Source organism: Pseudophryne corroboree, chromosome 1 (genome assembly GCF_028390025.1).
Source record: "Pseudophryne corroboree isolate aPseCor3 chromosome 1, aPseCor3.hap2, whole genome shotgun sequence".
Lineage (NCBI taxonomy): Eukaryota > Metazoa > Chordata > Amphibia > Anura > Myobatrachidae > Pseudophryne > Pseudophryne corroboree.
Window position 1 is genome coordinate 59,372,288 of NC_086444.1, and position 19,845 is coordinate 59,392,132.

Consider the following 19,845-nt stretch of genomic DNA (forward strand, 5'->3'; position numbering starts at 1 on the left):
ACCGTGTACATCCCCCTCCTCACAGATTATCAATTCGTCCCCACTGGAATCCACCATCTCAGCTCCCTGTGTACTTTGTGGAGGCAATTGCTGCTGGTCAATGTCTCCGCGGAGGAATTGATTATAATTCATTTTAATGAACATCATCTTCTCCACATTTTCTGGATGTAACCTCGTACGCCGATTGCTGACAAGGTGAGCGGCGGCACTAAACACTCTTTCGGAGTACACACTTGTGGGAGGGCAACTTAGGTAGAATAAAGCCAGTTTGTGCAAGGGCCTCCAAATTGCCTCTTTTTCCTGCCAGTATAAGTACGGACTGTGTGACGTGCCTACTTGGATGCGGTCACTCATATAATCCTCCACCATTCTATCAATGTTGAGAGAATCATATGCAGTGACAGTAGACGACATGTCCGTAATCGTTGTCAGGTCCTTCAGTCCGGACCAGATGTCAGCATCAGCAGTCGCTCCAGACTGCCCTGCATCACCGCCAGCGGGTGGGCTCGGAATTCTGAGCCTTTTCCTCGCACCCCCAGTTGCGGGAGAATGTGAAGGAGGAGATGTTGACAGGTCGCGTTCCGCTTGACTTGACAATTTTGTCACCAGCAGGTCTTTCAACCCCAGCAGACTTGTGTCTGCCGGAAAGAGAGATCCAAGGTAGGCTTTAAATCTAGGATCGAGCACGGTGGCCAAAATGTAGTGCTCTGATTTCAACAGATTGACCACCCGTGAATCCTTGTTAAGCGAATTAAGGGCTCCATCCACAAGTCCCACATGCCTAGCGGAATCGCTCCATGTTAGCTCCTCCTTCAATGTCTCCAGCTTCTTCTGCAAAAGCCTGATGAGGGGAATGACCTGACTCAGGCTGGCAGTGTCTGAACTGACTTCACGTGTGGCAAGTTCAAAGGGCATCAGAACCTTGCACAACGTTGAAATCATTCTCCACTGCGCTTGAGACAGGTGCATTCCACCTACTATATCGTGCTCAATTGTATAGGCTTGAATGGCCTTTTGCTGCTCCTCCAACCTCTGAAGCATATAGAGGGTTGAATTCCACCTCGTTACCACTTCTTGCTTCAGATGATGGCAGGGCAGGTTCAGTAGTTTTTGGTGGTGCTCCAGTCTTCTGTACGTGGTGCCTGTACGCCGAAAGTGTCCCGCAATTCTTCTGGCCACCGACAGCATCTCTTGCACGCCCCTGTCGTTTTTTAAAAAATTCTGCACCACCAAATTCAAGGTATGTGCAAAACATGGGACGTGCTGGAATTTGCCCATATTTAATGCACACACAATATTGCTGGCGTTGTCCGATGCCACAAATCCACAGGAGAGTCCAATTGGGGTAAGCCATTCCGCGATGATCTTCCTCAGTTGCCGTAAGAGGTTTTCAGCTGTGTGCGTATTCTGGAAAGCGGTGATACAAAGCGTAGCCTGCCTAGGAAAGAGTTGGCGTTTGCGAGATGCTGCTACTGGTGCCGCCGCTGCTGTTCTTGCGGCGGGAGTCCATACATCTACCCAGTGGGCTGTCACAGTCATATAGTCCTGACCCTGCCCTGCTCCACTTGTCCACATGTCCGTGGTTAAGTGGACATTGGGTACAACTGCATTTTTTAGGACACTGGTGAGTCTTTTTCTGACGTCCGTGTACATTCTCGGTATCGCCTGCCTAGAGAAGTGGAACCTAGATGGTATTTGGTAACGGGGGCACACTGCCTCAATAAATTGTCTAGTTCCCTGTGAACTAACGGCGGATACCGGACGCACGTCTAACACCAACATAGTTGTCAAGGCCTCAGTTATCCGCTTTGCAGCAGGATGACTGCTGTGATATTTCATCTTCCTCGCAAAGGACTGTTGAACAGTCAATTGCTTACTGGAAGTAGTACAAGTGGGCTTACGACTTCCCCTCTGGGATGACCATCGACTCCCAGCAGCAACAACAGCAGCGCCAGCAGCAGTAGGCGTTACACGCAAGGATGCATCGGAGGAATCCCAGGCAGGAGAGGACTCGTCAGAATTGCCAGTGACATGGCCTGCAGGACTATTGGCATTCCTGGGGAAGGAGGAAATTGACACTGAGGGAGTTGGTGGGGTGGTTTGCGTGAGCTTGGTTACAAGAGGAAGGGATTTACTGGTCAGTGGACTGCTTCCGCTGTCACCCAAAGTTTTTGAACTTGTCACTGACTTATTATGAATGCGCTGCAGGTGACGTATAAGGGAGGATGTTCCGAGGTGGTTAACGTCCTTACCCCTACTTATTACAGCTTGACAAAGGGAACACACGGCTTGACACCTGTTGTCCGCATTTCTGGTGAAATACCTCCACACCGAAGAGCTGATTTTTTTGGTATTTTCACCTGGCATGTCAACGGCCATATTCCTCCCACGGACAACAGGTGTCTCCCCGGGTGCCTGACTTAAACAAACCACCTCACCATCAGAATCCTCCTGGTCAATTTCCTCCCCAGCGCCAGCAACACCCATATCCTCCTCATCCTGGTGTACTTCAACACTGACATCTTCAATCTGACTATCAGGAACTGGACTGCGGGTGCTCCTTCCAGCACTTGCAGGGGGCGTGCAAATGGTGGAAGGCGCATGCTCTTCACGTCCAGTGTTGGGAAGGTCAGGCATCGCAACCGACACAATTGGACTCTCCTTGTGGATTTGGGATTTCGAAGAATGCACAGTTCTTTGCTGTGCTGCTTTTGCCAGCTTGAGTCTTTTCATTTTTCTAGCGAGAGGCTGAGTGCTTCCATCCTCATGTGAAGCTGAACCACTAGCCATGAACATAGGCCAGGGCCTCAGCCGTTCCTTGCCACTCCGTGTCGTAAATGGCATATTGGCAAGTTTACGCTTCTCCTCCGACAATTTTATTTTAGGTTTTGGAGTCCTTTTTTTTCTGATATTTGGTGTTTTGGATTTGACATGCTCTGTACTATGACATTGGGCATCGGCCTTGGCAGACGACGTTGCTGGCATTTCATCGTCTCGGCCATGACTAGTGGCAGCAGCTTCAGCACGAGGTGGAAGTGGATCTTGATCTTTCCCTAATTTTGGAACCTCAACATTTTTGTTCTCCATATTTTAATAGGCACAACTAAAAGGCACCTCAGGTAAACAATGGAGATGGATACTAGTATACAATTATGGACTGCCTGCCGAGTGCAGACACAGAGGTAGCCACAGCCGTGAACTACCGTACTGTACTGTGTCTGCTGCTAATATAGACTGGTTGATAAAGAGATGTCTATGTAACTATGTATGTATAAAGAAGAAAGAAAAAAAAACCACGGTTAGGTGGTATACAATTATGGACGGACTGCCTGCCGAGTGCAGACACAGAGGTAGCCACAGCCGTGAACTACCGTACTGTACTGTGTCTGCTGCTAATAATATAGACTGGTTGATAAAGAGATGTCGTAGTAGTATGTATGTATAAAGAAGAAAAAAAAACCACGGTTAGGTGGTATACAATTATGGACGGACTGCCTGCCGAGTGCAGACACAGAGGTAGCCACAGCCGTGAACTACCGTACTGTGTCTGCTGCGACTGGATGATAAATGATATAAAAAATATATATATATCACTACTGCAGCCGGACAGGTATATATTATATATTATATAATGACGGACCTGCTGGACACTGTCAGCAGATTGAGTTTTATTTTTATAGAATAAAAAAAACAACAACACACAAGTGAAGTCACACGACGAGTGTTTAACTTTTTCAGGCAATCACAATATAAGTATACTACTAACTATACTGGTGGTCAGTGTGGTCAGGTCACTGGTCAGTCACACTGGCAGTGGCACTCCTGCAGCAAAAGTGTGCACTGTTTAATTTTAATATAATATTATGTACTCCTGGCTCCTGCTATAACCTATAACTGGCACTGCAGTGCTCCCCAGTCTCCCCCACAATTATAAGCTGTGTGAGCTGAGCAGTCAGACAGATATATAATATATATAGATGATGCAGCACACTGGGCTGAGCCTGAGCAGTGCACACAGATATGGTATGTGACCATGGCCGGATTAACAATGGGGCGGATGGAGCTGCAGCTCCAAGCCCCCCATTGAAAATAGGCCCACAGACCTCCCTGCAGTGCAGGCAGTAGCCAGTGCTGCCAGGAAAAAAAACATTTCCTGTCAGCACATACATCAGCTCACTCACGTCTGGCTGCCCATTCACCCCCACCCCAAACTGGTTAGCCTGTGTCCTGACCGCTTTGTGTTGTAAGGGGCGGGGCTTCGGACGGGCAAGGGGGCGGGACTTCGGACGGGCAAGGGGGCGGAGCCACGTAAATAGTTACGAGACAGCAGCCTCCTGTCAAGACCCTGCCCCTCTTTCATGAGGCATGTTATTGTTGGAAAGCTGCAGCAGGAAAGGTATGCTGCAGCAAAAGCAATTATGTTTTGATGGGCGAGGGGGCGGGGCTTCTGATGGGCATGGGGGCGGGGCCTCGGAGATATCTCCGAGGCTCTGCCCCCGAACCCATCAGAAGCCGCGGCCCCTTGTCCATCAAAACCTAAACGTTTTTGCTGCAGCATACCTTTCCTGCTGCAGCTTCCCAACAATAACATTGAAAGAGAGGAAGGGTCTTGACAGGAGGCTGCTGTCTTTTAGGAGAGCTGGGTCCCTGGATGTCAGAGCTGAGGGGGCATGCAAACCATGTGAGTAGCAGCCCACACCAGGCCCCGAGGTCTGCTATGTAAGTGGTGTCTATGTCAGTAAGTTTTGAAGGGGGGGGATGTGTGTGTGTCGCTAAGTAAGTAGTGTCTGTCAGTAAGTAGTGTCAGTAGGTTTTGTGTGTGTGTGTGTGTGTGTGTGTCAGTAAGTAGTGTCAGTAAGTTTTGCATTGTGTCTGTGTCAGTAAGTTTTGCATTTTGTGTGTGTGTGTGTCTGTGTAAGTTTTGTGTTGTGTCGTGTGTGTCAATATGTTTTGCGTTGTGTGTGTGTGTGTTAGTCAGTCCTGCAAGTGTGGCAGTACGCTCCGGTATGGCGTACCATTAAGAATGTGTCCGCCAGTACCCCATACCCCCGCCACACTGTAAAACACCACCACCAAGCTCCTAGATCTTGCTCAGAGGCGCCGCCAGCACCTTCTTCCTTTTCCAGGAAAAGGACTGCTGGGAGCATGAAGGTGATGTCATCACCATCCCGCACCTGGCAGACTGGCAGAGAAAAAGTGACGATGGAGTGCCGGGCCACCGGTGTGTGGGTGGTATTCAGTATACCAGTTTTTGGGATCCCAGCGCACAGTATACCGGCGCCGGAATCCCGACAACCGGCATACCGACACCTTTTCTCCATTTTGGGGGTCCACGAACCCCCTGGAGGGAGGATAGCGTGGCACTTAAGCGCGCCACTGAGCCCGCAAGGGGCTCATTTGCGCTCACTTTGCTGTCGGGAAGCCGGCAGTCTGGATCCCGGCGCCGGTATGCTGGCCGCCGGGGACCCGGCCGCCGGCAACTCATACTACACCCCGGTGAGTAACTCTAATGGTCGGGACCCCTCCCCACAAGTACAATGAGGCGGCACTACCAAGTTTTGCTGGTGCAGTAAGATTTATTGATCCAGAATCTTACTAAATAAATCTTACTGCACCAGCAAGACTCGGGAGTGATGCCTCATTGTACTCTGTCCACAGCCTGATAAACCGAAGGAGGGCACTGGAGCAAATATTCACATTATACCAGGATGAGTGCTGGGTACACATCTTATATATAATATTTTTTATTCTATAACAAGTGTCACATCCTGCTGTCCTTGTCTCTGTAGTCCGCAGGGACAGGGGGTGTCTGTGCCATGGATTCACATAATATTTACCACTTAACCTAGTGTCACATGGTTACATCCCTTAATGACATGTGACCACGCCCACGGCACGCAGGCACAGTACCACTGAGAAAAAAATGCTGTGTGCACCACAGGTGTCAGTAAGAAGTGTCTGTCAGTAAGTAGTGTTTGTGTCAGTACATTTTGCATGGTGTCTGTGTCAGTAAGTTTTGTGTGAGTCAGTAAGTAGTGTTTGTCAGTAGGTTTTGTAGTGTGTGTGTGTGTGTGTGTGTGTGTGTGTGTGTGTGTGTGTGTGTCAGTAAGTAGTGTCTGTCAGTAAGTGGTGGGTGTCTGTGTCAGTAATACCCCTTTCACACCGCAAAAATAACCTGGTATAGACTGGGTATATTGCTGGGTCGACACGTTCCGATGTGTGTTGTGAAAAGGGTCATGGGCGAATTCTGGATTGCCTGACCCAGTAGTTCAACCCGGGAATAAAGAAGGGTTATTCTCGGGTTAAATACCAGGTCCGGTGCAGTGTGAACGGGTCACCCAGGTCGATGCAACCCGGGACCCGTTCACTGCATAGGGATGATCTCATCTCCCAGCACCGCCTCTGCACCTGATGCCGACTCCATCTCCGCCCACAGATGGCAACCCGAACCGGCAAATTGCCGGGTCGGGTTGGCGGTGTGTAGGGTCAAATGCCGGGTCCCACCCAGGAATGGACCCATTTCCAATTCCCAGGTGGGACCCGGCATTGTGATGGGAGAGCGGTATAAGTATTGTGTTGTGTGTGTGTCAGTAAGTAATGTCTGTGTCAGTAAGTTTATCTGTGTTGTGCGTGTGTGTCAGTCAGTAATATCTATCAGTAAGTGTCTGTGTCGGTAAGTTTTGTGTTGTGAGTGTGTGTTAGTAAATAGTGTCTGTCAGTAAGTGGTGATTGTGTCAGTAAGCTTTGTGTTGTGTGTGTGTGTGTGTCAGTAAGTAGTGTCTGTCAGTAAGTGGTGACTGTGTCACTCACATGGCATAGGCCACACCCCCTATTTAGACCACACCCACACCACACTGATCACACACCCACATCACTAGTCACACCACCGCAGCGCTGGTCACACCTCCTGCCAAGGCACACAATAGGCCCTTCCTAAATTTCAGCTCCAGGCCCATATGGACCTTAATCTGGCACTGTATGTGACTGAGTCACTGTGTGTATCTCTTTTTTCAGGCAGAGAACGGATATATTAAATAAACTGCACTGTCTGGTGGTCACTCACTATATAATATTATGTACTCCTGGCTCCTGCTATAACCTATAACTGGCACTGCAGTGCTCCCCAGTCTCCCCCACAATTATAAGCTGTGTGAGCTGAGCAGTCAGACAGATATATAATATATATAGATGATGCAGCACACTGGGCTGAGCCTGAGCAGTGCACACAGATATGGTATGTGACTGAGTCAGTGTGTATCGCTTTTTTCAGGCAGAGAACGGATATATTAAATAAACTGCACTGTCTGGTGGTCACTCACTATATAATATTATGTACTCCTGGCTCCTGCTATAACCTATAACTGGCACTGCAGTGCTCCCCAGTCTCCCCCACAATTATAAGCTGTGTGAGCTGAGCAGTCAGACAGATATATAATATATATAGATGATGCAGCACACTGGGCTGAGCCTGAGCAGTGCACACAGATATGGTATGTGACTGAGTCACTGTGTGTATCGCTTTTTTCAGGCAGAGAACGGATATATTAAATAAACTGCACTGTCTGGTGGTCACTCACTAGTAAACTCTCTGCACTCTCTACACTTCTACAGTACTCCTCCTAGTCCTAAGCTCCAGTAAATCTCTCTCTCTTATAATCTAAATGGAGAGGACGCCAGCCACGTCCTCTCCCTATCAATCTCAATGCACGTGTGAAAATGGCGGCGACGCGCGGCTCCTTATATAGAATCCGAGTCTCGCGATAGAATCCGAGCCTCGCGAGAATCCGACAGCGTCATGATGACGTTCGGGCGCGCTCGGGTTAACCGAGCAAGGCGGGAAGATCCGAGTCGCTCGGATCCGTGTAAAAAAAGCTGAAGTTCGGGCGGGTTCGGATTCCGAGGAACCGAACCCGCTCATCTCTAATTCCATGTCGACCTTTTGATGCATGTCAACCACTAGTGGTCGACCTATTGATTGTAGACCTTTTTAGTGTAGCTCTAATAACCCACGCCCCCTGTGCACCAGCCAGGTGGTCTAGAAAACATGAACTGTTAGTAGTTCCCAGGGACCAGGTTGGCTACCCCTGGTGTAGCTTATAGCATTGCACCCCCCCCCCCCCACTCAGCTTCCCCCACTGTACAATTGCGCAAATCCCAGCATTGTGTTAGGTGGCATGACAAATTGTGTCACAAGGCCTGCACCAACAACTTCATTAGGGAAAAGAGCAGAATCTGGGATACTGATCTACTCACCTAGGTCTTGGGATGAGCGGGGGTCATTCAGAGTTGATCGTAGCTGTGCTAAATTTAGCACAGCTACGATCGTTAACTCAGACATGCGGGGGGACGCCCAGCACAGGGCTGGTCCGCCCCGCATGTCAGTGCCGCCCCCCCCCCCCCGCACAAATACAAAAGCATCGCACAGCGGCGATGCCTTTGTATTTGAGGCGTAACTCCCGGCCAGCGCAGCTCCTGCGGCTGGCTGGGAGTTACTCGTCCCTCCCGCTGGCCAACGGTCCGGCCACGCCTGCGGTTGCCGGACCGCTCCCCCAAAACGGCGGCTTAACGCTGCCGTTCAGCCCACTCCCGCCCAACGACCGCCTCGGTCTCACAGGTGATCGCTGGGCACCGACGACTGCCATGCGCCGGCGCACTGCGGCGCCGGCGCAGTTCCTACCCGATCGCTGCGCTGCAACAAACTACAGCGAGCGATAGGGTCAGAATGACCCCCGAGCATCCTGAAATCTGTGACACTCTCGGATAATATATTAAAGCTTAATAGACATTTTGTAAGAATGTTTGCCTGTTTCTACCCAGGGCCGAATTTAGGGGTCAGGCCGCCCCTAGGCACATTATTGCCCACCAACCCCCCCCCCCCCCCCTTTTATCACGTCATTGCCCCTTTCATTTTGGGGTGCCAGTCCGGATGCTTCAATACCACCAAAGCAGCCCCAACCTCCCCCTACTACCAACTCCTGGACCAGAATTTGCTGTCCATTGTCTTACCCCCATCATTTGGTAAATAAAATACATATATATATATATATATATATATATATATATGGGAAGAGAGGGATAGAGGTGTCAGCGACCGACAGTGTCTGATAAGTTGTATAAAAATGAAGAATTTGCCGGATACGTATTGGAAAAATATAAAAGTATATTTATTTATACAATTTAAGAAAAAAGAAAAAATCAGGGTGGGCTTAAAATACGGAGGATATATAATACTAAAAACATTGGGTATAAAAATGGCTAGAACACTGGATCATATAAACTCAGTAAAAACAACTATACACTGATAAAAAATATAGGATAAGAGAGTGCTGCTTATCTTAAAAATGGAGAGTCAATCGCAGTATACCCAACGCGTTTCGTCCATCAGAGCCCTTGATGAAGTCTGATCTATCTATCTATCTATCTATCTATCTATCTATAAAAAGTTGTATTGATGAAAAAAAAAGAATCGTCTGGACCTTATCAGCCAGGTGTGCCGCGCCCCAGCGAGCGACGCCCCTAGGCACGTGTGCAGGGGGTCAATCCGTGAAGGTGGGCAGCACTGAATAAGGATGCCTAACCAGCAGACCAATCAAGAAAGGAGGTGGGACAAAGCAGTGCTGAACACGGACAATAAACATTGCTGCCTTCTATGCCGTGGCAGAGAACCATTGGATCTACAACATCGGTGGCAAACTATCGACCATCAGTGGCAAACCATTGATAGTTGTTAACCATTTATGGTTACTTCCGGGTGAGTCTGCATAGCCCGCACATCCATCGACGCGCTCACGCTGACCATTGACTACATGTGAAAATGTCCCATTAAATCCCATTTACACCCTTTCAATTACAAGTGTGGGTGTGACTGAAATGCATTCAGCTCGGCTACACCCTTGATCACGTGTGCTGCACTCCGTACCATCGGGGTCATTCCGAGTTGATCGCTAGTGGCCGTTGTTCGCAGCGCAGCGATCAGTGAAAAAAATGGCTAATCTGCGCATGCATATGCACCGCAATGCGCACGCGCGACGTACGGGTACAAAGCCCTTTGTGATTTTGCACAGGTTCTAGCGAAGCTTTCAGTCGCACGGCACAACGCAGGAAGATTGACAGGAAGGGGGTGTTTCTGAGTGTCAACAGCCGTTTTCTGGGAGTGTTTGAAAAAACGAAGGCGTGGCTGGGCGAATGCTGGGTGGGTGTGTGACATCAAAAGCCGTCCCACCATCGTTACAATCAACGCACATGAAGAGTAACTACAGGGCTGGTCTTGTTTTGCTCAAAAAGATTTTGCAGGCGCTCTGCTGCACAAGTGTTCGCACTTCTGCAAAGCTAAAATACACACCCCAGTGGGCGACGGTAATGCGTTTACGCGGCTGCTAAAAACTGCTAGCGAGCGATCAACTCGGAATGACCCCCCATGCGCAGTGCAAATACATGGATACAAGATATGCTCCGCAAACCAGCGTACGTTCACCTCTATAGCAGTTCCATGAACATCAAAAATTCCTTCTAGTTGATGATGCACCCATTCTGCATGTTCCCCTGGACCGCAGGCTTTTAGCAGGTGCATGGAAAGCTATTGCTGGAAGTTCCAGGGATCACACCTCAAACCGTTCCTGGAAGATAAACATTTCCAGAGCAAGCACACACTTGCCTCCTATGGCCTTCCTTTAGGATACGTCACTTCATGAGCGTCAGGGATTTCTCAGTCCTCAGAAGGGAATGGGGCTGATACTGTGAAGCTGATTTTTTTTTTGTTCCCAGATGTGCAGTGTAATTACCCAGTGACTCTCTGTTGTGTCTAGATGCCGGGCGAGACGTCCATTCACTACTGCTCTGCTAAGCAAAGCATCAGGCTAGAGGGACACCCAGGACGGGTGGTCTTCAGGTTGCTGACTTTCGGGATCCCGGCGCACAGTATACCGGCGCCGGGATCCCGACAGCCGGCATACTGACAGTTTATCTCCCTTGTGGGGGTCCACGACCCCCCTGGAGGGAGAATAAATAGCGTGGCTTATTTGCGCTCGCCACACTGTTGGTATGCCGGCGGTCGGGCTTCCGGCGCCGGTATGCTGGTTGCCGGGAGCCCGGCCACCGGCATACCATACTACACCCCCCAGGACTGGTGCATGCTTTCTCGGCAGTTGGCACCCTGGGCAAAACTTCAGTCTACTGCCCCACCACACAAATACACATCAATGCCCACTTTCCAGCCCCTCAAGTGAAAGTGTGGAGGTCAGTGGCGGCACCGGGGGCAGTGACACTCAGTGCGATAAATCCCCCCCTTTAGAGCAAGAGTGTGGAAAAGAGGGCATGTCTTAGCAGGAACCCCACATTTACACCACTCCGGGGGCGTGTCCAGCGTTCCCAGGGATACAGGGCTGCACCCCGGAGATTCTGCATGCACTGTTGGCTCCTCCTCAGTGACAGGAGGCGGGTGCTGAACTGTGACATTATCCTGCAGCACTCGGTTACTGCCCCCGGGGTGAGGTAATCAAGCACTACCTGTTAGGCCACACCTCCTGTAGTGATGTCAGTGGGGGGCTTACGCAAGACCACGCCCCTACTCATGAAGCCACATCCCCTTCTGATTGCACACGCAGGGGCGCTTTAAGAGAGGAGGAGGCCCGTGTTCAGCCTCCTCCATTCGGGCCCCCTCCTCTCTGCCCAGAGCGCTGTAGAGTCTGAGCACTAGAGGACTCTACTGCGCATGCGCAGATCTCTGGGAAAATGGTGCGGCGGACATTTTCTCTGAGATTTCTCTACTGTGCACGCGCAAAACTCCGTGAAAATGGCCGCTGAGCCATTTTCACTGTGTTTTCACAGCGCTGGACTCCGGAGGGAGAATATTTTAAAATTGGGTGCAGCGTGTGCGGTGGGGCCCCCTCTGGACTCAGGGGCCCATGTGCACCGCACACACTGCACCCATTATAGAAACACCAGTGCACAGGGGGTCTCTAAGCCGCACTGGATGTCACTTACCCCGGTGCCGCCACTGCCTAGTGTCCCCTCTGGAGGAGGTGGCGTCTTAGAAGTCCCACAGCCGCCTGCATTAAATTCATCCTTCATTTTGTTATAGGCAGACTCAGGGTCGGACTGGCCCATAGAGGTACCAGGGAAACCACCGGTAGGACCCACTGCCTGAGGGCCCACTCCTTCCTCTAAGGATCAGGTTCCAGACTGTGTACTTGTATTATACATGGTAGATATGTTGCATTACACTGCACTAAACTATCGTGTATTTCAAGCCTCTGTGGAGGCTGGCCACACCCCCTTTGTAGGCTGGCCACACCCCTAAGTATGGGCCCCTATCACTGCATTCCCCCGGTGGGCCCTTTATGCCCCAGTCTGACACTGGGCAGACTCAGGGGCGGCCCCCAGATCCCAGCGCCCTAGGCAGCTGCCTAAAGGTGGGTACACACAAGGCGATGTGCTATAAGCGACGTGCCTAGTGGTTCCCCTCCCGGGCTGGTCGGCGGCAAGGCGTACAAATGGAGCGATATGCAAACGATAACGCTCAATGACGTCACGCCGCAGACGGGCCGTGTGAGCAGTTTTTGGACGACAGTCCAAATTGAGCTGCATGCACGGCCGACAGCGAGGGTTGTTAACGACCCGCGGGGCTGTGCATCGCTCGTCTGCGGTGGCTACTAAGCGATAAAGTAAAATACGTTGCTCAGGAAGGGTAAAAAAAGCTGCCTAGTGGTAGAGCCGGCCTGAGGACAACGCCTGACTTTTCCCTCACTGCGGAACACTGCGGCCCACTAGAAAAGCAGCACTGTCTCACCAAAAGTGGGAAGGTTGCGGGCATATGTGTTTTGCATTAAATTTCAGTTCCACGTCAATCCAAAATTCCGATTTGGGACTGTCGACTGCCTATCCCTACTCTAAAATCAATCAGGACAGGCGGGAAATATGTAGAGCGGGGAAACTCCTATAAGTCTTGTAATAACCTGTAACTTTAGGTGAGCACTGGCACCATGTATCAGAGAAAGCACTGTCTGTTACTCTGTTTGTACAGTATATAACATTGCCCATCCATATGCACTGCACTATTACACCACTTTCCCAGGCAATGCACTATAATCACACCACTGTCATGCGGAGGAACACAGGGGTGCGGTAATAGCTAAACTACAACTCCCAGGAGTATCGCACCGCTCTGTCAGCAGCCAAGGCTCATGGGAGTTGTAGTTTCGTCACGCTCGGGACGCTGGCAGCAGCTTGGCCGGTCCCAGCCGCGGGGGACCGCAGTGCTATGCCCTATCATGAGTTGTTATTATCCGCCACGGCAGCCCTCTCAGGGCGGGTCACTGACAGTCCCCGGGGTATCGGTGTATCTCTCCGCCCGTCACGCCGGGACTAGTTTGCGGAAGGGAATTGGGCCGCCAGGGGGAGCTGCGCTGGCTGGAGATCTGACAGCTAGTCAGTCACTGCCAGGCGGCCGGCGGGTGGCAGAGAGGCTGCTGCGGGCTATGGTGTAGGGAGCAAGCCGGCGTATGGAGAAGCGGAGGATGGAGTGCCCTGCGCTGCCACCGGGCTGGAAGAAGGAAGAGGTCATTAGAAAGTCCGGGCTCAGTGCAGGGAAGAGCGATGTCTACTACTTCAGGTACTGGGCTGGCAGTGGCTGGGTATAGTTACTGGGCTGGCAGTGGCTGGGTATCAGGTACTGGGCTGGCAGTGTTGGTTATCAGGTACTGGGCTGGCAGTGCTGGGTATCAGGTACTGGGCTGGCAGTGCTGGGTATCAGGTACTGGGCTGGCAGTGCTGGGTATCAGGTACTGGGCTGGCAGTGGCTGGGTATCAGGTACTGGGCTGGCAGTGCTGGGTATCAGGTACTGGGCTGGCAGTACTGGGTATCAGATACTGGGCTGGCAGTGCTGGGTATAAGGTACTGGGCTGGCATTGCTGGGTGGCAGTGCTGGTTATCAGGTACTGGGCTGGCAGTGCTGGGTATCAGGTACTGGGCTGGCAGTGCTGGGTATCAGATACTAGGCTGGCAGTGCTGGGTATCAGGTAGCTGGCAGTGCTGGGTATCAGATACTGGGCTGGCAGTGCTGGGTATCAGGTACTGGGCTGGCAGTGCTGGGTATCAGGTACTGGGCTGGCAGTGCTGGGTATCAGATACTGGGCTGGCAGTGCTGGGTATCAGGTACTGGGCTGGCAGTGCTGGGTATCAGGTACTGGGCTGGCAGTGCTGGGTATCAGGTACTGGGCTGGCAGTGCTGGGTATCAGGTACTGGGCTGGCAGTGCTGGGTATCAGGTACTAGGCTGGCAGTGCTGGGTATCAGATACTGGGCTGGCAGTGCTGGGTATCAGGTACTGGGCTGGCAGTGCTGGGTATCAGATACTGGGCTGGCAGTGCTGGGTATCAGAGTACTACTAGTAGGTAAATTAAGTGCTATAAATGTTTGGGGCGTTTTGTCTCAAATGAAAGCTGTGGGTGCTATGTGGCAGGGAAGAGGTGGGGGGCTGCCACACTGTGTGTGTGTGTGTGGGGGGGGGGGGGGGGGGGCTGTGTGGCCAGGGACGGGGTAGGTGTGTGGCCAGAGAGAGATGGGGGCGCTGTGTAGCCGGGGAGAGTTGGGGGCGCTGTTTAGCTGGGGGGAGGGGGGGCTGTGTGGCCGGAGAGAGCTGGAGGCGCTGTGTGGCCGAGGAGAGCTGGGGGGTGCTGTATGGCAGGGGAGAGCTTGGGGTGCTGTGTTGCCAGGGAGAACTGGGGTTGCTATGTGGCCGGGGAGAGCTGGGGGCGCTTTGTTTGCGGGGAGAACTGTAGTTGCTGTGTGGCCGGGGAGAGCTGGGGGTGCTGTATATACAGGGAAAGCTGGGGGCGTGGCTGGGGCACTGTATAGCTGGGTAGAGCTTGGGGCACAGAGTTGCTATGGAAAGATGGAGGCACAGTGTGGCCTGGGGGTGCTGTGTGGCCGGGCAGAGCTGGGGGTGCTGTGTGGCCGGGGAGAGCTGGGGGTGCTGTGTGGCCGGGGAGAGCTGGGGGCGCAGTGTGGCCGGGGAAAGCTGGGGGCGCTGTGTGGTCGGGGAGAGCAGGGGGTGCTGTGTGGCCGGGGAGAGCTGGGGGGGCTGCGTGAGCTGGGGGCGCTGTGTGGTCGGGGAGAGCTGGGGGTGCTGTATGGCCGGGGAGAGCTGGGGGGGCTGTGTGGCCGGGGAGAGCTGGGGGGGCTGTGTGGCCGGGCAGAGCTGGGGGCGCTGTGTGGCCGGGGAGAGCTGGGGGGACTGTGTGGCCGGGCAGAGCTGGGGGTGCTGTGTGGCTGGGGAGAGCTAGTGGTGTTGTGTGGCTAGCAAGAACTGGGGGCGCAGTGTGGCCGGGGAGAGCTGGGGGCGCAGTGTGGCCGGGGAGAGCTGGGGGCGCTGTGTGGCCGGGGAGAGCTGTGGGCGCTGTGTGGCCGGGGAGAGCTGTGGGCGCCGTGTGGCCGGGGAGAGCTGGGGGCGCTGTGTGGCCGGGGAGAGCTGGGGGCGCTGTGTGGCCGGGCAGAGCTGGGGGCGCTGTGTGGCCGGGCAGAGCTGGGGGTGCTGTGTGGCCGGGGAGAGCTGGGGGTGCTGTGTGGCCGGGGAGAGCTGGGGGCGCAGTGTGGCCGGGGGTGCTGGGGGCGCTGTGTGGCCGGGGAGAGCTTGGGCGTTGTGTGGCCGGGGAGAGCTGGGGGGGCTGTGTGGCCGGGCAGAGCTGGGGGGGCTGTGTGGCCGGGGAGTGCTGGGGGCGCTGTGTGGCCGGGGAGAGCTGGGGGCGCTGTGTGGCCGGGAGTGCTGGGGGCGCTGTGTGGCCGGGGAGAGCTGGGGGCGCTGTGTGGCCGGGGAGGCTGTGTGGCCGGGCAGAGCTGGGGGCGCAGTGTGGCCGGGGAGTGCTGGGGGTGCTGTGTGGCCGGGGAGAGCTGGGGGTGCTGTGTGGCCGGGCAGAGCTGGGGGCGCAGTGTGTCCGGGGAGTGGTGGGGGCGCTGTGTGGCCGGGGAGAGCTGGGGGCGCTGTGTGGCTGGGGAGAGCTGGGAGCGCAGTGTGGCCGGGGAGAGCTGGGGGGGGGGGGCTGTGTGGCTGGGGGGGCTGTGTGGCCGAGGAAAGCTGGGGCCGCAGTGTGGCCGGGGAGAGCTGGGGGCGCAGTGTGGCCGGGGAGAGCTGGGGCCGCAGTGTGGCCGGGGAGAGCTGGGGTTGCTGTGTGGCAGGAAAGAGCTGGGGACACTTTGCATAGGACAGTGCGGGTGGGTTTGGTGCTATGTGGCAGGGGAGAGCTTGTGGGTTTTGACACATTCCTTGGTAGGGGAGAGTTGGGGCGTTTTGGTGCTCAGTAGTAAAGGTGAGTACAGGAGGTTGCTGTAGTGCTGTGCTGTGGGGAGAGCTGGGGCTGTGGCGGTCTATGGTAACTGAGAGCTGGGGGCTGTGGTGGTCTGTAGTGGGGAGAGCTGGGGGCTGTGGTGGTCTGTAGTGGGGAGAGCTGGGGGCTGTGGTGGTCTGTAGTGGAGAGAGCTGGGGGCTGTGGTGGTCTGTAGTGGGGAGAGCTGGGGGCTGTGGTGGTCTGTAGTGGAGAGAGCTGGGGGCTGTGGTGGTCTGTAGTGGAGAGAGCTGGGGGCTGTGGTGGTCTGTAGTGGGGAGAGCTGGGGGCTGTGGTGGTCTAGTGCGGAGAACTGGGAGGGCGGCAGTGGCGCTGTGTGGTAGAGGAGAGCTGGAGGGCCTGTGGCGCTCTGTGGTAGAGTAGAGCTGGAGGGACTGTGGTGCTCTGTGGTAGAGGAGAGCTGGAGGGGCTGTGGCGCTCTGTGGTAGAGGAGAGCTGGAGGGGCTGTGGCGCTCTGTGGTAGAGGAGAGCTGGAGGGGCTGTGGTGCTCTGTGGTAGAGGAGAGCTGGAGGGACTGTGGTGCTCTGTGGTAGAGGAGAGCTGGAGGGGCTGTGGCGCTCTGTGGTAGAGTAGAGCTGGAGGGGGCTGTGGTGCTCTGTGGTAGAGGAGAGCTGGAGGGGCCTGTGGCGCTCTGTGGTAGAGGAGAGCTGGAGGGGCTGTGGCGCTCTGTGGTAGAGGAGAGCTGGAGGGGGCTGTGGCGCTCTGTGGTAGAGGAGAGCTGGAGGGGGCTGTGGTGCTCTGTGGTAGAGGAGAGCTGGAGGGGGCTGTGGTGCTCTGTGGTAGAGGAGAGCTGGAGGGGGCTGTGGTGCTCTGTGGTAGAGGAGAGCTGGAGGGGGCTGTGGTGCTCTGTGGTAGAGGAGAGCTGGAGGGGGCTGTGGCGCTCTGTGGTAGAGGAGAGCTGGAGGGGCTGTGGCGCTCTGTGGTAGAGGAGAGCTGGGGGGCCTGTGGCGCTCTGTGGTAGAGGAGAGCTGGGGGGCCTGTGGCGCTCTGTGGTAGAGTAGAGCTGGGGGGCCTGTGGCGCTCTGTGGTAGAGGAGAGCTGGGGGGCCTGTGGCGCTCTGTGGTAGAGGAGAGCTGGAGGGCCTGTGGCGCTCTGTGGTAGAGGAGAGCTGGAGGGGCTGTGGCGCTGTGTGGTAGAGGAGAGCTGGAGGGCCTGTGGCGCTCTGTGGTAGAGGAGAGCTGGGGGGCCTGTGGCGCTCTGTGGTAGAGTAGAGCTGGGGGGCCTGTGGCGCTCTGTGGTAGAGTAGAGCTGGGGGGCCTGTGGCGCTCTGTGGTAGAGTAGAGCTGGGGGGCCTGTGGTGCTCTGTGGTAGAGGAGAGCTGGAGGGCCTGTGGCGCTCTGTGGTAGAGGAGAGCTGGGGGGCCTGTGGCGCTCTGTGGTAGAGTAGAGCTGGGGGGCCTGTGGCGCTCTGGCAGGGGAGAGCTGGAGGGGCTCTGGATCTTTGTGCCATAGGATAGCTGGGGCACTCAGCGGCAGGGGAGAGCTGGGGAGTAATGAAGCTATGTGGCTGGTGGGGCTGCAGCGCTCTGTGGAAGAGGAGTGCTGGATGGGCTGTGGTGCTCTGGCATGGGAGTGCTGGAGGGGTTGTGGCCCTCTGTGGCATAGGAAATCTGTGGCACTCTGCGGCAGGGGAGATCTGGGGAGTAATGAAGCTTTGTGGCTGGTGGGTCTGCAGCACTCTGGCAGGGAAGAACTGGAGTTGGTTTTGGAGCTTTATGGCAGGTGGGACTGTGGCATCCTGTGGCAGAGATGAGATTCTGTGGCAGGGGAGACTGGTGGGGTTATGGTGATCTGTGGCAGAATGGAGATGTGGGGGTTGTAGTGCTTGAGATCTGGGGAGCTGTTGAACACATTAAGTAAGAAATTGGGGTGTGTTTTGTAAGTAGAGAGATAGTTTAGGCAGATACAAAAGGAAGAAGGATAGTAGGATGCAGTAGCTGGCCTGGTGACTGTGCTGAGTGTCTTACAGTGTAACAGTATATAAATGTAACACTGTAGTATCATAGTCTGACCTAGTCATCAGCTGTAGCAGGCAGCCGTCACAGGGGTCATTCCAAGGTGATTGCTCGCTAGCTATTTTTTGCAGCGCTGCGATTAGGTCAAAACTGCGCATGCGTATGCACCGCAATGAACAGGCGCATCGTACGGGTGCAAAGAGGATTGGTGCTGGGCGATGGATTTAACAAAGAATCCATTCGCGCAGCCGATCGCAAGATGATTGACAGAATGAGGGGGTTTGTGGGTGGCAACTGAGCGTTTTCTGGGAGTGTTTGGGAAAATGCAGGCGTGTCCAAGTGTTTGCTGGGTGGATGTCTGACGTCAATTCTGGCACCAAAAAGACTGAAGTGATCGCAGCGGCTGAGTAAGTCCAGAGCTACTCAGAAACTGCAAAAAACTTTTTTGTACCGCTCGGTTGCAAAAGCGTTCACACACTTGCAAAGTGAAAATACACTCCCCCATAGGCGGCGACTATCTGATCACAGCGCTGCAAAAAAAAAAATAGCTAGCGATAATATTTCAGGATTATATGGTGTATACATACTGTATGTATGATGATAACACAGTACAGCTACCCATATACTGGTTGATCCAGCGGCTCCGCCCGAATAATGGGCGTCTGGATCTCTGTCTTATTCACTCATACGTGTACATAGAATGTACGGCTAAATCTAAAGGATTTAAAACATTGTGATGGATCTGACGCTGCATTACTTGTACAGTACACTTACCACGGAGCGGAGAAGTACGTGGATTTGGTCCATTTATACTATGAAAAATAGCAAATTGTACATTCCATTATTTGTTTAACATTTTTAATTGCTCTGAAAATGAAGGTTGTTCAGTATATGCTGTGGAATGTGTACAAATGTTCTGCTAGACGAGGTGGACGCGTAACCAGGCAGGGTTCCAATGTATAGGTAGACAGTGCCTAGGTCGACAGGTAAAAGATAGACAGTGCTTAAGGTTGACACATGTTGTTGTTTTTTTACCAACTTTGGCTTGATTTACTATCCAATTGGACTACCATTGGGAATAGTAACCTGAGGTGAGCACAGCGGTAGATGTGGTTAAACATACAAAATTACCCACCCCAAAAAAAGTGTGTCAACCAAGTCGACCTTTTACCTTTCAACCTTTTACCTGTTGACCTTTTAACCCTGTCGGCCTAATGACTGTCAATCTAGACCAGGGGTGGGGAACATTTTTTCTGCAAAGGGCCATTCGGATATTTATAAAATCCTTCGGGTGGCCATACAAAAAATATGCCCCCAATAGTGGCAGATACACATAATGCCCCCAATAGTGGAAGATACACATAATGCCCCCAGTTAAGCACTTTTAATTTGTTCTTAGATGTCCTCATTAAAATCATTATGGCTGCCATCACACAAACTTAGGCCTATGGCTCTCGGCATGGGATGTGATGGCAATGGGGATGTTACAGACCTGAGAGAACTTTGGAGTGTTCCTGAGCATCTCTGCTCAGTCGTGTGCCTTGTGACTGTGGC

At 53.5% G+C, this 19,845-nt stretch overlaps 1 protein-coding gene across 1 annotated transcript in view; it reads left to right on the forward strand.

The window, feature by feature from the left end:
* Positions 1 to 13,270: 13,270 nt before the first annotated feature.
* The window catches only part of MBD2 (methyl-CpG binding domain protein 2), a 112,544-nt gene continuing 105,969 nt past the window's right edge, over positions 13,271 to 19,845 (forward strand). The window contains exon 1 of the mRNA XM_063960039.1: positions 13,271 to 13,609. Within this exon, the coding sequence (XP_063816109.1) occupies positions 13,500 to 13,609 (110 nt within the window). The 5' untranslated portion in view covers positions 13,271 to 13,499. The remainder of the gene's footprint in view (positions 13,610 to 19,845) is intronic.